The 15,591-nt window shown below is 46.9% G+C and overlaps 2 protein-coding genes across 18 annotated transcripts in view; both read right to left on the bottom strand.

The window, feature by feature from the left end:
• Nucleotides 1–58: 58 nt before the first annotated feature.
• On the bottom strand, nucleotides 59–3,514 carry REP15 (RAB15 effector protein). The gene is given in 2 exon segments (XM_051772487.1): nucleotides 59–3,030; nucleotides 3,032–3,514. Coding segments are annotated over 2 exon segments (735 nt in total). The 5' UTR covers nucleotides 3,196–3,514; the 3' UTR covers nucleotides 59–2,459.
• Nucleotides 3,515–4,758: 1,244 nt separating this feature from the next.
• Nucleotides 4,759–15,591, bottom strand: part of PPFIBP1 (PPFIA binding protein 1) — a 100,913-nt gene continuing 90,080 nt past the window's right edge. For all 17 annotated transcript variants that reach the window (XM_051772383.1, XM_051772380.1, XM_051772378.1 and 14 more), the window contains 4 exons: nucleotides 8,615–8,803; nucleotides 7,915–8,094; nucleotides 7,507–7,572; nucleotides 4,759–7,384 (listed from right to left, as the gene is read on the bottom strand). In XM_051772383.1, coding sequence (XP_051628343.1) covers nucleotides 7,298–7,384; nucleotides 7,507–7,572; nucleotides 7,915–8,094; nucleotides 8,615–8,803 — 522 coding nt within the window. In that variant the 3' untranslated portion in view covers nucleotides 4,759–7,297. The remainder of the gene's footprint in view (nucleotides 7,385–7,506; nucleotides 7,573–7,914; nucleotides 8,095–8,614; nucleotides 8,804–15,591) is intronic.

Here is a 15,591-nt window from a genome sequence, read left to right as displayed (position 1 = left end):
CTTGTTTGAGCTTGGTCAAAAAAAGCTGTATTTAGATACTGAATCAAGGAGTGACCTGTCTCCGTTTTCCTCCCTATCAATCCAACCTCCTCTTTTTACCTTTATTTTGTACATCTTCCTTGTCAACATAAGGCTCTTAATAAATAAAAAGAGGGATTTTATATGATCTAATGAACCAAAACTGTGTCATAGTCCCTTTTGCTTGAGGGCCCTGTACTAAAGCCTTTAAACAAGTCAAGGATAGAAGTTGGTTTTGCGTATTACTTTATTTTTATTATTTTCTTTGAGCCAATTTAGTAATTAGGAGTATTCCTCCAGTTTTTTGGCAGGGGCTGCAGCAAAGTCCTGCAAGTGTGATTAACTTCTATCCAGATCATCTCTTGCAGTTAAGGCTGTTAAGCTGAGCCAACCATAGAAACAAAAGTCCTTGCAGCAGTGGAAGCAACCAAGCTACCCAACCCCTTCACTTGGCTTTTCCTGATGTTATTTATTACAGAAATTCCCGTGGGCTTTCACTGGCTGGGGGGCTGCACCTTACCTGGTCCATCAGCATGTGCAGTTGCAGGAGCCCGGGCATGGCTATGAGTCACCTGAGCTGAGGCCCCAGCTTGGCTGAATGCTCAGATTTACAGGGTTAAATGCTCTGTGGTGCATCTTCACCATTCTTTGCCTGTTTGCCTTGTGGGTTTAAGCTCAGGTACCTGGGCCTGGGAATTGGCCAGGGCTCTGGACCAGCTGAGTATGGCACAGCCACCCCAGCTCCCAAAATAAAACACCAAGCCTCAGGGACATCTCTGAGGTACCAGAGTCCCTTTGGAGGCCATAAATCAGCAGCTGCCCAAATGTGTAACTCCCATGGTTCAAACTCTACACAGGCATTTTGATTTTCCCCTTCCCTCTCCAGTGCTTCAAAGGCATGCAAAACATCCAAAAGCCCAAGCAGTTTTCACAGATCCAGTGTTCCTACAGAGCTGAACAGCTGAACTGACACTAATTTAACATGAAAGAAAGCTTTTCTGCAGGTTTTTTTTAACACAACAATCAATCCTGCTCCAGTACTGATTGTTCTGTTAGTTTAAACAGGAAAAAAACCCAACAGACCAATCCTGCTGAATCCTGGAGGTTCTCCCTGCACATATCCCCATAGCAGGTTGTCTGTGTAACACACTAGAACTGTCCCCTCCATCCCACCAAACCCAGCCACACACACAAAATACAATGACACTATTGTATCTCAGCAAGTTATTCCAGGACTGAAAGGACTCCATTCTCCATCCCCAGCTCTGTTTGTGACTCATCAAAAATTCCACAGTTCTCTGGTCTTATTTCAGTTCCCCTTTCAGCTCCTTGCCTATGCCATGGAATGCTGCAAACACTTGTGGCACTGATGCCTCAGCCTCTTTAGGCTCTTTTTTAATGGCAGTGCAAGTAACAGCCTGTGTTTCTTAGTCCTTGCAGCTACCCCCATCTTAAAATTCAAATAGGAAATAGTAAAAGATGAATGAGTTTTCAAAATTCCTTTTGTTCTGTTAAATAAAGTGACTGAAATTATAAGGAAACTACAGGCAGAGGAGTATTTGCGCTGACCACACTATTCAGACAGCTGTAAACAAAGTGAATTTACCAGTTTGGAAATGGATCAGGGCCTTCTTCACTGGTTAACAGGGGCTCAAAGAAAGTAATTATAACTGTACGATCCAAGAGCCTCACTTAGTCCACTAAAAGCTGAGGGAAATGGAATAAATCAAGTCCATAAACACAATCGGCTCCTAAGCCTCTGAAAACAAATTCCAAGTGAAATACTCTTGCCTCCTCCAGATTTTTGATCACTGCTTGAGTGGTCAGGAGCTGCCTCTAAAAAGTAAAGACTCCCATCCACCTCAGGCCTGGTTTTTGTCAGCACTGCTTATTTTTTAGCAAGTTTCCCTTAACACCTGCCCCTGCCTTTTGCCACACCTTGCCCTTCCACAGCCACTCAGTGAGAAAATACTTTGCAGCTGGGCCCAGCCCTTCTTTTTGCTCACAGCTCTAAGGCCCTCCAGAGCTTGGCACCAATTAGGGGGCAGGTAATTAACAGGTTTCTCACAGAGCCAATTTCTAGTGCTGGAAGGGGCTTTTCCTTTTAGTTGGGAACCAGCTGCCTCCTCCTAGCCAGCGTTTTTGAGCCCTGGTATCGTCCTTCACACTCAGTGCTACACTTTGGCCAGCACCAGAACATTTTCTTTAGTACAGACTCACCCTCCTAGTACAGAAAAAAATTTGCCACACAGCAAACAAAGGCCGTGAGTCAAATCTACCAGGACCTCCCTAAGGATCTGGCTGATAAACCTTTCATCAGCTCCAGCCAAGACTCGATGTCTGGTGAACAAAATGTTCTGGAAAAACAACATGCCTTCTATAAGCATTTTTTTTTTCTGGCAGGCCTGTCCTGTTGCTTTAAAACCTGCTGCCTCTGCTGTTTACACAAAGTTTGTGTACACATTGCCCACCTCCCTCAGCCCGCTGTTTGTGCCCAGGCAGTTTTCCAGCATGTCCTTCGTGGGCAGGGTGGTCACAAACTGCCGCAGCGCGTTCCTGCCCCACAGGCGGCATTTCTGCTCCTCCCTGGCAATACTGTCCAGCAGGACTCCTCGGATGTCCGTGGGCTTCCCTGGCACGCCGAACGCGACGAACAAGCCCAGGCAGTCCTGCCCCACCAGGCGGCAGAACTCTGCCAGCTTCCCGAACCGGCTCATGTTTTGGAAGCACTCGTCTGCCAGCGCGGCTTCCCGGCAGCAATCCTCCTCCTCCTCCGCGAGGCCACCTTCCGCACAGAAAAGCTCTGCCAGCTGCAGAGCGTGCACGGCGATCTGAAGCTTGATCTGCTTGTCAGCTCCAGACAGAGTCCAGATCCAGTCCACCCCGAAGAGGCAGGACTGCTGCCTGGTCATTTTGCTGGTCACAATGAGCTCCTCTGCTCCCTTCTCCAAGCTGATGAAGTTGACCAAAAAGATCTCACTCAGCGTGTTTGTGGCTGGCTGGAATTTGCTAATCTGCGAAGTCTTCAGCCAGGGTGTGCTCCATGCTTCTCAGAGGCTGAAGGACTTATCTTGGTTTTGTGGATCCTCAGAGCAGAGTTTCAGCCTTGTCCTCCTGGCTGTCCTCCTGGGAGACCTTCTGGCCCATTTTCTGTGCCAGAGAAGGTCGTTTCCACATGCAGACAGCCTTGTGGAAGTCCCTTCCTTTTCCAACAAAGGTTCTGCAGGTGCTGGGCTCGGCCAGACCTGTTTATCATGCACACGGGTACCTGCTGCTTTCCAGGTGACAGCGGTAGCAGCGGCAGAGCTGAGCTCTGTGAGCCCACGGGGCAAACAGGCTTTCTCCTGGGTGTGTTTCTCCACAGCTGACTGAGCACCAACCAGCCCAACAGGCCCAGAAACTTTCACACCTACTGAATTCACCTGTGCTTGTTTTCCTTATTGTTAATTCTGGCACCATTCCAGCTGATGTTATCTCCCTCCAGTCTGATCTTATCTCCTTTCTAGGACTTCTCTACAGAGAAGCCACTTTATTGGCACTACTGGGTGTTTCCTTGAGATGAAACCACCTTTTTCTTTTAAGCACCCAGAGAAGGGGATGCATCCAACCCTGAAGACTGCTACAGGGTACTTGAAATGATGTGATCATTTTTGATGGGATGTTGCCTGTATCCCAGGATTACCTGCTGCTCCTGTCAGTAGTCCCATGGCAATGTACACAGACTCAGCTGGACTTCTGGCCCAACTGAGAAGCTCCTGCTGTTGCTGCCTGTAACTCGATTATCTCAAGGAAGCTCAGTCAGTCAATGCACCCCCATGCACAAGTATCAAATACAGCTACAAATAAAAAGCTCTTGCTGCAAATGAAAACCCCAAAGTGCTGAGGTGAAGCATAAAATCTGCACTGAACAGTCATAACAACAAAGCAGTGCAAGGTATAAAAAGCATTCAGGTAGGGTAAGTGCAACTTCTCTCCTAAAGCCAGGATGCAGGCTTTAGGAGATTCCCATCCACCTTGTGGATGGGAATCAGAAGAGTTTTTCTGGATTAGTTCTCCATTCCTAAGTGTAATATGTACTTTAAGCTAACAGAAAAAAGCTGGGTTTAATCTCCATAGGCTCTTAACTGAAAAATATCTGTCTTTCCCTCTACCCTGCAAACAAACAGATAGAAGCTTATTATACTCTAAGTTTCAAAGTGTTTATACTCAGTGTTCCCACTGAAACACTGAACTGATGAACAAAACCATGGCAGTGACGGTCATGAGACCAGGGTTCTGCATTTTCCAGCCCATTATCCAGGGCTCCACTGAGCAAAGCAACTGACCATCATTTATACCTGCGCCACAGCAACAAAATGGAGTTTGGAGAAGCTCAGCTCCTGTTAGCAAAGCAGCCAGAGCTCCTGACTGCTGATGGGAACAACACCTGGAACCACAGAGACACTTTTTTTACAGCAAGAAGGGCCAGAGGACACTGAGCAATGGTGAAGCCCTTCTCATCACACTATACCAAACAACCTAAGATGGTTCAAATCTGGATCCCAGAAGTAACTAAAACATCTTGGGATAGTTGATTTCTTGGCTGTTAGCTGAGCTCTTCTACAGGCATTACTGACAAACTAATGAGTCAACAAAAAATGTGTGATTGTGCCCCTTTTCCCTCCGTCAGTTTTAAATAGAACAAAACAAGCTTCCTAGGAAAATTTAAAGGGAAAAAAGGGAACCAGCTTTCAGAAACACTTGGCATTTTCCACAGATTTTATTGGATTTCACATGGCAATACACAGCAGTTATGTTGCCCTTTTCAAACACAAATAAAAACACCCTGATAGTATCAAGGGCGCACACACGAAAACTTCCTGACTTTATCACTTGCTCTCATATTCCCACCCCATAAAACAACCCAGGTTCAGATGATAGGCAGCTCCAAGGGGATGACCTGGCTGACAGCTGGCAAGTGCAGGAAAGGGTTGTTTGGAGCAGAATTCTGCGTACACTGGACTTAAATAAACCATCCCTGCGGTCACTGATAACACTGGACTGAAGAGACATTGGAGAGTATATTTGTGCCTAGTTCCACACACAGTATTGTGTCACTAGGCCCCCTTTTTTCCCCCCTATGGATATCCAGTCCTGTTCACCAGCCAGCAATTTGGAGGAATTTTGCCTGGAAGCCTGTGCCGCATTCTCCCAGTGCTTCCACAGGGTTTTATGCTCAACTTCCATGTAAATAATAACTATTTTGCAGAGCATTCACAGGAAGTGAGGCCTGAATCCACATCCCAACCATCTGCATGTTACACAGTGTGGTATTTCTGCCCAAATAAAACAGCTCGAACACCCCCAAGACTGCAGAGGAAGAAATAACAGCAAATTATTCGTGCATAGGAATCAGTCAGGAATGTTGACTAAAGCATCAGTTGTGATCTGTTTGTAGATAAAGGGTAAGCAGCAAAAAGTATTTTATGGAGACTTTATGGATTGTTTGCCTGGCTCCAGTTACCGAAAATGGCAGTGTACATTATGTACAATGCAACCTGTCCACATCAGATTTTTCATCTTGATACATCAATAATCAAAATTTTTCATCCTGGAACATCAACAGTCACCTCCCCTGCACATCCTTCAAAGATCCAGGTCATCAGGTCACAAGAATATAATGCCAGAATATGTCTCTGATCTACCCCAGCATCTGGTAGGAGTTCCCTGGAAGCCCCAGAAAGAACCTTTCTTCCTTTCCCAGCTTTGTTTTATGAACATCCTCACAGTCAGCACAAACCTAAAATCCCTTGCTCCACACCAGGAACAGTCTCACTTCCAGCACAGAGAGCAACAAAACGAGTGACAAACGCTTGGAAAAGCAACACACCACTGCAAGGAACATTTCCAGCTGGACTTTTTTTTGGACTTTTTTTTTTTTCCCTTTACAAAGCAAAGCAGCTTCATGCCATTGTGCCACAACACATGCAACATTCAACACCATACAAACAACCACTGTAATTAAAAGTTACTTGGGTTTTCTTTTTGTTTGCTCACTATACCCAAAGTCTGACATGAGATTTCCACTGGCTAGTTTGGAACTTTAAAATCTGATTATCCTCAAAAGCAGCAGAGCTGTGCTTTAATGATGAGGAACATGTTTGATATTTGAATTTTGGAGGAAAAGTCCCACCTTAGGTTTAATAATATGAAATAATATATTTCCTATACATTTCTCTATATAACTTTATTATTTTGTTTTTTTGCAACTACACCATCTTCACGTTAGTTATAGCACAGAAACATCCCTTCCATATGCAGGGAGTACTCTCAACTTCACTGGAATTTTTTAAGTCACAGAAGTGTTAACAACCTTGTTGAATGTTCTAACTACTGCTGCTGGGACCAAGAGAGAAGACATTTTAAAATGCGCAGTTTTCATACAGGTCACTGCTAGAAAAAACGTGCTTTAGAATTGTTTCATCCCAAATGGAAGATCATTAGACTGTGCACTTAGTAAAAAGCAACGAAAGCAAACAGTTCCAAAGGTCAGCCTGCCTTTTCCAGTAACCAGCTGGTCTGCAAACTGGCATAATTTTTTTACAACCTTCTCCCCTTTCCCCACACACCTTCAACTTTCCATCACTCTATCTCAAAACAAAATTTAAATTTTTGCTTTTATATGTACTTGATATACTTCTTTTTTCTTTTTTTTTTTTTATAAAACAGTATAAAAATAAGAGCAACAGTCAAGAGCTACTGGGCAGCTTATGCAGGGCACAGATGACTAAAATCCTACATTGGATACTGTAGGAAGGGCAGAACTGGTATCTGTGCCAAACAAAAGCACTTGAAAAGGAACAGTAACTTCTATTTTTCAGCTGAGAGCCTAGAGAAAGCTGATGCACGATATCTACAGACTCTATTTTACCTAACACCTTCTGTTACTTTCAAACAGTATAAAGGATTATCTGAGACCATGAATAAGCAAAAAAGAGCACTATCATACCACATAAATTTAAATGCAACACTCTGAAACATATCACCAGTTTGTACATTAAATAGAGTTAAAATGATTACCATTCACCAGTGTCTGGGTGGCTTTTATGGCAACTTTAGAGTAGGCACCTTTTTTTTTTTAAATCTCCTTTTCTCTTTAAAATTCTCCACCCCACAATGTTCCTTCGAATAAACAGAAGCAAGAGCAATTGTAATGTACATTATCTGCTGCCCATCACATCAAATGATGATGCTCCTGCACACAGGAAAGTGAGCCTTTGCCGGTGCCTGGTAGTTACCATCAAACATTGGAGTCCTCATCTGTTACACTGGTGCTGGGAGAGCGGGTCGCAAAGTCTTTAAACATTTCATCTTCTTTCAACATGTGCTGGAAAGGAAACGAGGGAACAGTGAAGGTTGACCCTATTTATGTCTGCCAAGGGGTTTATATCTGTCTTAGAGAAACAGATCTTACTCCACAGACCCCTAGACACCACTTTTAAGCCTTACTGTCAAGTTGTTGATGCCTTCAGAAAACGCTCCTATTTGCCTCACCGTCCCTTCTGAATCTTCCATCTATAAAAACCAGAGAATGAACGAATCAATAATAAATTAGCTGTGTCATAGTCATAGAATGGTTTGCATTGGAAGGGACCTTAAAGACCATCCAGTTCCAACCCTCTGCCACAGGCAGGGACACCTTCCACTATCCCAGGTTGCTCAGAGCCCCATCCAACCTGGCCTTGATCAATTCCAGGGATGGGGCAGCTTCTCTGGGCAACCTGTGCCAGGGCCTTTCCACCCTCACAATAAAGAATTTCTCCCTAATATCCAATCTAAACCTCCTCTCTTTCAGTTTGAAGCCATTCCCCCTTGTCCTGCCATGGCAGGGACTCCAAACTGCCAGAACTGGCTTACCTGCTCCAGCCTGTCCAAATCATCATCGTCATATACTCGGATATCCAAGCCAGGCTTAAAGCCCTTCTTTGATCCACTCCCAGATGCCCGCCCCAGCTCCATGGGACACACATACTCTTCCCCATCATCTTGCTTCTTCTTTCTCAGGCTCCCAAAATTGCTGAAGGTAAGTTTCTTTGGCTTAAAAGTGAAGAGAAATTTGACACGAAGTTAGAGAATCAGCTAATAATTAACAGATCTCCTACTCTTGCACTGATGTTTCAATGATGAAGGGCCAAAACCCCACTTGCCTCCTAAACAGATCTTCCAAATAGCTGTAATTCATGGCAGAAAGGACAATGTGTGTTCTCTTATTGTACCACTGTTAAGAAAACACCATTTAAAGGATCTAAAATGAGGTCAAAATTCCACTACATTAGACCATGAGCCTATAAACAGTAGGAGACAATCTCCCTCCAAACACCTTACAGGACAGACAGAAGGACAACACGAGTGCTACCTCTCATCTGTGCACAGGAGAGGCTGAGGTGTGGTGTGTTCATGGCAGACAAAGGTGTCAAACCCAAATCTGCCAGGTCCTTCTCTCATCCTTCTTTCCTTAGGAACCAGCCCCTTTTCTCAGACCTTACTGAAGTGCCCTCCAAAACCAGCACACTGGAGATCCTGGAACCTCACACATGGCCCAGAACAAGTGACCAACCTTTACTTTGGCAGTTGCTGTCAAGAGGACATAGTCTGGGGACTCCATGGCCTCTCGTTTCTGCTGCTGGGCCTCCTGCCCGATGAGGAGGTTGAAATGAGTCGCCAAGTGCCGCCTCAGCAGCGTCTTGTTTGGGGGGATGTTCAGCAGTTGTGCCATGGTTTCTACATTGAAACGAGGCTCCAAAACCTATGAATCAAACCACAGAATTGAGCTGAAGACAGCAACTATCTGATGAAGTCTCAAGGACATCAGCTTGGTCATTCCCTACTGTGCTGGTTTAAAAGTTAACCAGCAGGGGGAATGAACCCAACTCAAAGGAGAGATTATAAGTCAGAATAACAATTTATTAAAATAATACAGTAAGTACAATAATACAAACAAACAATTGGTCTCAACCCACAAAAACCCAAATGTATAACCCAGTACCCTGGGGCCTGAACAAAGTGGTGTTCCTTGGGCCCTGTTTGAGTCCAAAGTAAAGGGAGAGGGGAAGAACCTGCTGGTGGGAGAGCTGCTGCAGTCTGGCCAGAACTGGTGATCGCAGTCCAGTGGTGGTCTAAGTCTGGTTGAGAGCGATGAGATGCAGCCGTCCTCTGGATCCCACGAGTGGGTTGAAAAAATGTTCCAAAACTCCAAGATTATATATCCTCCAGTTCAGGCAGGAATGCTTGGTACTCCCCTCAGGGCGGGGAGTTCACAAAGGGTGTGAGGACAGAAACATCCTTCTATCTCACAGGCCTCTTAACACCTAGTTTATAGCCTGAGGAGTCAGGCTCTATGGGTAGAGGGTGCGAATAGTCTATTGACAACAATAGTCTAGTTTCTGGGAAATGACATGGAATGCTATAGAATACAGTTTTGGGTTACACCCACCATGATGAACTGATCTCAGCTGTCCTAACTAGGACATTATCCACCCCTTATTCTATGCCATCCATGTCATGCCCAAATTAACCCTCTTTAAAAACTATATCCCTTTAAAACTATATACATCTATCTATCTATCTGTCTATCTATATATATACAATGAAACATTACAGACCATTCTCACTCAAAATTAGGTCCCCTTGTGGTACACAACGTGTCTCCCCATCTTTTTGCATTACCCACCACGTGGAACCAGGTCCCTGAGCAAAAACAATCCCTCGGATGGGTTTGCCTTTGCTTGAGGTGGGACTAATCCAAACAGTCTTCCCTAACATTCCTCTCATATGTACCACGGGGACTTTATCTCCATCTACAGTATGCAAAAGTTCTGATTGGGCAGGGCCAGCTCGATTGATGGAACCTCGGGTGTTGACCAACCAGGTGGCCTTTGCTAAATGCAGCTCCCAGTGTTTGAGAGTCTCCCCACACAGTGCCTTCAGAGTGGTTTTCAGCAGTCCGTTGCACCGCTCAACTTTTCCAGCAGCTGGTGCATGGTAGGGGATATGATACACCCACTCAATGCCGTGCTCTTTGGCCCAGGTGTCTACAAGGCCATTCTTGAAATGGGTCCCATTATCAGACTCAATTCTCTCCGGGGTGCCGTGTCGCCACAGGACTTGTTTTTCAAGGCCCAGGATGGTATTCCGGGCAGTGGCATGAGGCACGGGGTATGTCTCCAACCATCCAGTGCTTCCTTCTACCATGGTCAGTACGTAGTGCTTGCCTTGGCGGGTTTTGGGGAGTGTGATGTAGTCAACTTGCCAGGCTTCCCCATACCTGTACTTTGACCACCGTCCACCATACCATAGAGGCTTCACCCGCTTGGCCTGCTTGATGGCAGCACATGTCTCACAGTCATGGATGACCTGTGAGACAATGTCCTTGGTTAAGTCCACCCCTCGGTCACGAGCCCATCTGTATGTTGCATCTCTCCCCTGGTGACCGGAGGCGTCATGGGCCCATCGAGCCAGAAATAATTCTCCTTTGTGCTGCCAATCCAGATCTACCTGAGAGACTTTAATCCTGGCAGCTCGGTCCGCCTGCTCGTTGTTATGATGCTCCTCATTAGCCCGTTTCTTGCCTACATGAGCGTCTACGTGACGGACCTTCACACTCAGCTTCTCTACCCGGCCAGCGATGTCCCGCCACATCTCCGCCGCCCAGATGGGTTTCCCTTGGCGCTGCCAGTTGGCCTTTTTCCATCGCTCCAGCCATCCCCACAGAGCATTGGCCACCATCCATGAGTCAGTGTAGAGATAGAGTCTTGGCCACTTCTCTCGTTCAGCTATATCCAAAGCCAACTGAACGGCTTTAAGCTCTGCAAACTGACTTGACCCACCTTGTCCTTCGGTCGCTTCTGCAACTCGCCGTGTGGGACTCCATACAGCTGCCTTCCATTTTCGGTTTGTCCCTACAATGCGGCAGGAGCCATCCGTGAAGAGCACATATCGCCTTTCATCTGCTGGTAGCTTGTCATATGGTGGGGCCTCCTCAGCCCGTGTCACCTTCTCCTCCTCTTCTTCAGAGGATAGTCCGAAACTCTCACCTTCGGGCCAATTGGTGATAATTTCCAGAATCCCAGGGCGATTAGGATTCCCTATCCGGGTTCGCTGCGTGATCAGAGCGATCCACTTACTCCACGTGGCATCGGTGGCATGATGTGTGGAAGGAACTCTTCCCTTGAACATCCAGCCCAGCACTGGTAGTCGGGGTGCCAGGAGGAGCTGCGCTTCGGTGCCGATTACTTCTGAGGCAGCTCGAACTCCTTCATAGGCAGCCAGGATCTCTTTCTCAGTTGGTGTATAGCTGGCTTCAGATCCTTTGTATCCCCGACTCCAGAATCCCAGCGGTCGTCCTCGGGTCTCCCCAGGCACTTTCTGCCAGAGGCTCCAAGAAGGGCCATTCTCCCCGGCTGCGGTGTAGAGCACGTTCTTCACGTCCTGTCCTGTCCTTACTGGCCCAAGGGCTACCGCATGGGCAATCTCCTGTTTAATTTGTTCAAAGGCTTGTTGTTGTTCGGGGCCCCACTGGAAATCATTTTCCTTCCGTGTCACAAGGTAGAGAGGGCTTACAATCTGACTATACTCGGGGATATGCATCCTCCAAAAGCCCACAGCGCCTAGGAAAGCCTGTGTTTCCTTCTTGTTGGTTGGTGGGGACATGGCTGCTATTTTGTTAATCACCTCCATTGGAATTAGGCGGCGTCCATCTTGCCACTTCACTCCTAGGAACTGAATTTCCTGAGCAGGTCCCTTGACCTTACTCCGTTTAATGGCAAAACCGGCTCTTAGGAGAATCTGGATTATCTTCTCTCCTTTCTCGAAGACTTCGCCCGCTGTGTTCCCCCATACAATGATGTCATCAATGTACTGTAGGTGCTCTGGAGCCTCACCCTTTTCCAGTGCAGTCTGGATCAGTCCATGGCAAATGCTGGGACTGTGTTTCCACCCCTGAGGCAGTCGATTCCAGGTGTACTGCACACCTCTCCAAGTGAAAGCAAATTGTGGTCTGCACTCCGCTGCCAAAGGAATGGAGAAAAAGGCATTGGCTATGTCAATGGTGGCATACCACTTGGCTTCCTTGGACTCCAGCTCATACTGGAGCTCCAGCATGTCCGGCACAGCAGCACTCAGGGGTGGTGTGACTTCATTGAGTCCACGGTAATCCACCGTCAGCCTCCACTCTCCGCTGGACTTACGCACTGGCCATATAGGGCTATTAAAGGGTGAGCGAGTCTTGCTGACCACCCCCTGGGTCTCCAGTTCGCGGATCATCTTATGTATAGGGGTCACAGAGTCTCGGTCGGTGCGGTATTGCCGACGGTGCACTGTTGCTGTGGCTATCGGTACCAATTGTTCTTCAACCTTCAGCAGTCCCACAGCAGAGGGGTCCTCTGAGAGACCAGGCAAGGTGTTCAACTGTCTAATTTCCTCCGTCTCCACAGCAGCTATGCCAAAAGCCCAACGAAGTCCTTTTGGGTCTTTGAAATACCCACTCCTCAGGTAATCTATGCCAAGGATACACGGGGCCTCTGGACCAGTCACGATGGGGTGTCTGTGCCATTCCTTCCCAGTCAGGCTCACTTCAGCTTCCAGTACAGTCAGCTGTTGGGATCCCCCTGTCACCCCAGAAATGGAGATGGATTCTGCCCCTACGTATCTTGATGGCATTAATGTACATTGTGCGCCAGTGTCCACTAAAGCCTTATATCTTTGTGGCTCTGATGTGCCAGGCCACCGAATCCACACAGTCCAATAGACTCGATTGTCCCTCTCCTCTACCTGGCTAGAGGCAGGGCACCCCTAGTCCTGGTCATGGTACTCATTGTGCTCTTCTTGTGGGTATGACCTGGAGGTCCCTTCAAGAGGATCAGACGTATCATCATTCCTGTACCGTCTGGAGTCTTGCCCACGAGAGACTGGAGCAACGTTTACCCTTGAAGAGTTCTTTATGGTATTTGTTCCTCTTTTCAGTTCACGTACCCGGGCTGCTAAGGAAGAGGTGGGTTTCCCATCCCACTTCCTCATATCTTCTCCGTGCTCACGGAGGTAAAACCATAGATCGCCACGTGGAGTGTACCTTCTCTCCTTAGCTGGGGGACGCTGGCTCCTGATAGCAGAGACTCTTGTTCGTCCTGGCGAGATATGGAAAATCCCTTCCTTAATCTCTTCTCTTAGCTTCTGGTGTCCCTCTTCAATTTTCTCTTCCAGGTTTCGGACGTGTTCAGCCAGTTTGGTTTCCACAGATGAGACGTGGGCTCGTAATGGGGCGGTGACAGTGTCTTCATAAATCCTGAGTTTGCTAACCAATGCTCCCACCTTGTCCTCTCCCTCCCTCCATTGCAGCGTTGCTAAGTAGCGGGAATACATTTCTGGCCCGAGTCGTGCAAACTTTAACCACATTTGGGAGGTGCACTGTACGCCATCTGGACTCTTAGGGAATCTTTCATCCTCTGAAAAGATTATCTCCAGTACAGCTAACTCCCTTAAGCACCGGATACCTTGTTCCATCGTGTTCCACTGTCCTTGCTGTACGTGGAGGTCCTCCTTGCAAAGGTATCTCTCCCTCACACTGGACAACAGTCGCCGCCAGAGGCTGAGAGTTTCCTGCCTCCTTCCAATCCCCTGATCAATGACTACATCTCGAGACAGGGATCCCAGCTGTCTGGCTTCACTCCCATCTAGGATCGTATCGTTAGCTGCGGCATCCCAGATTCGGAGCAGCCAGGTCAGAATGGACTCGTTTGCCTGTCGTGTGAACTCTCTCCGGAGCTCACGTAGCTCACCCAGGGATAGGGACCGAGTGATTATTTCTGGCTCTGTCTCCTCCGGTGGATGTGAAGGTCCCGCCTCTTCGTCATCATTTGCTATGCGAACTGATTTAGTCTTTGATTTCCTTTTCTGGACAGGGGCGACTGCTATTGGTTTTGTTTGTTCTTCTGGCTCCTCGATGGTTTGTGTGGACACGGTGCTGGTTGGTTCATTTCTTTCTCCCTCTGACTCAGCTGTGGTTTGGGTGGACGTGGTGTCTGCGGATTTGGTCCTTCTCTCCTCGCCCTGACAGTGCTGTATCATGTCAAGCAGTGCCCGGTAGGCAGTGGCCAGGGCCCAGCAGGTTGCTGTGAGCTGGCCATCTCTGGAGCTGCCAGAGCATTTTTCCTTCACCAGTCTTATCATGCTAACAGGATCCTGCAGTTGTTCAGGGGTGAATTTCCAGGTCATTGGAGGAGAAAACTTTTCCAAATACTGGCTGATGGCCTCCCACTTCCCGTGCCATTCAGCATTATCTGCTCCCAGGGCAGGTGTCCAACCAACCTCCCTAAAAGGTACTTTTCTGACCCTAAACATGGTGTACACAGTACAGAGCAGACAGAGCAACACTAACAATAACATTATGCTGTCCTTAACATCAAAAGGGAACTCAATATTTTCAAAAACTGTTTTAGCAGGTCTGAAGGGGAAGAAGGAGGTGGGAGGCTGGAAACCATCCACCCCTGTTCCCCCAAAAAGCTGGGTACGATTTTTAATGAGGCCCCAGAGGTAGCAACCCAAACCAGGACAGGCAAACAGGACTGAATACACATTTACAATGAAACTCATTGCTTCTGATGTTAGAATGACATAAACATAATATATTAATAAAACAATTTGGATCCCTCTCCCTGGTCTTAAAGAGAGCATCAAAACAGGCAAATAATACGCCATCTGTGGAAATATGAACAGGCTCAAATACAACATCCATGTGAGTGCATCAAACAACATGGTGATCAGGGAGTTTCTATATTCAAATAGACAAATGCTTAAAATGAAATTGTGATTCTGACTTCTCTCTCTCTGCCCGACGTTTGGGCGCCAAAATGTGCTGGTTTAAAAGTTAACCAGCAGGGGGAATGAACCCAACTCAAAGGAGAGATTATAAGTCAGAATAACAATTTATTAAAATAATACAGTAAGTACAATAATACAAACAAACAATTGGTCTCAACCCACAAAAACCCAAATGTATAACCCAGTGCCCTGGGGCCTGAACAAAGTGGTGTTCCTTGGGCCCTGTTTGAGTCCAAAGTAAAGGGAGAGGGGAAGAACCTGCTGGTGGGAGAGCTGCTGCAGTCTGGCCAGAACTGGTGATCGCAGTCCAGTGGTGGTCTAAGTCTGGTTGAGAGCGATGAGATGCAGCCGTCCTCTGGATCCCACGAGTGGGTTGAAAAAATGTTCCAAAACTCCAAGATTATATATCCTCCAGTTCAGGCAGGAATGCTTGGTACTCCCCTCAGGGCGGGGAGTTCACAAAGGGTGTGAGGACAGAAACATCCTTCTATCTCACAGGCCTCTTAACACCTAGTTTATAGCCTGAGGAGTCAGGCTCTATGGGTAGAGGGTGCGAATAGTCTATTGACAACAATAGTCTAGTTTCTGGGAAATGACATGGAATGCTATAGAATACAGTTTTGGGTTACACCCACCATGATGAACTGATCTCAGCTGTCCTAACTAGGACACCTACTTTGTGAGTTTTTGTATTTTAGAGAAAGTGTACAATGAAGACAG

This window comes from Manacus candei, unplaced genomic scaffold (assembly GCF_025592945.1).
Source record: "Manacus candei isolate 608988 ecotype Guabito, Panama unplaced genomic scaffold, ASM2559294v1 h1tg000153l, whole genome shotgun sequence".
In the NCBI taxonomy this organism is placed as follows: Eukaryota; Metazoa; Chordata; class Aves; order Passeriformes; family Pipridae; genus Manacus; species Manacus candei.
Note: the sequence above shows the minus strand (reverse complement) of the source record. Positions and strands in the feature narration are given on the sequence as shown.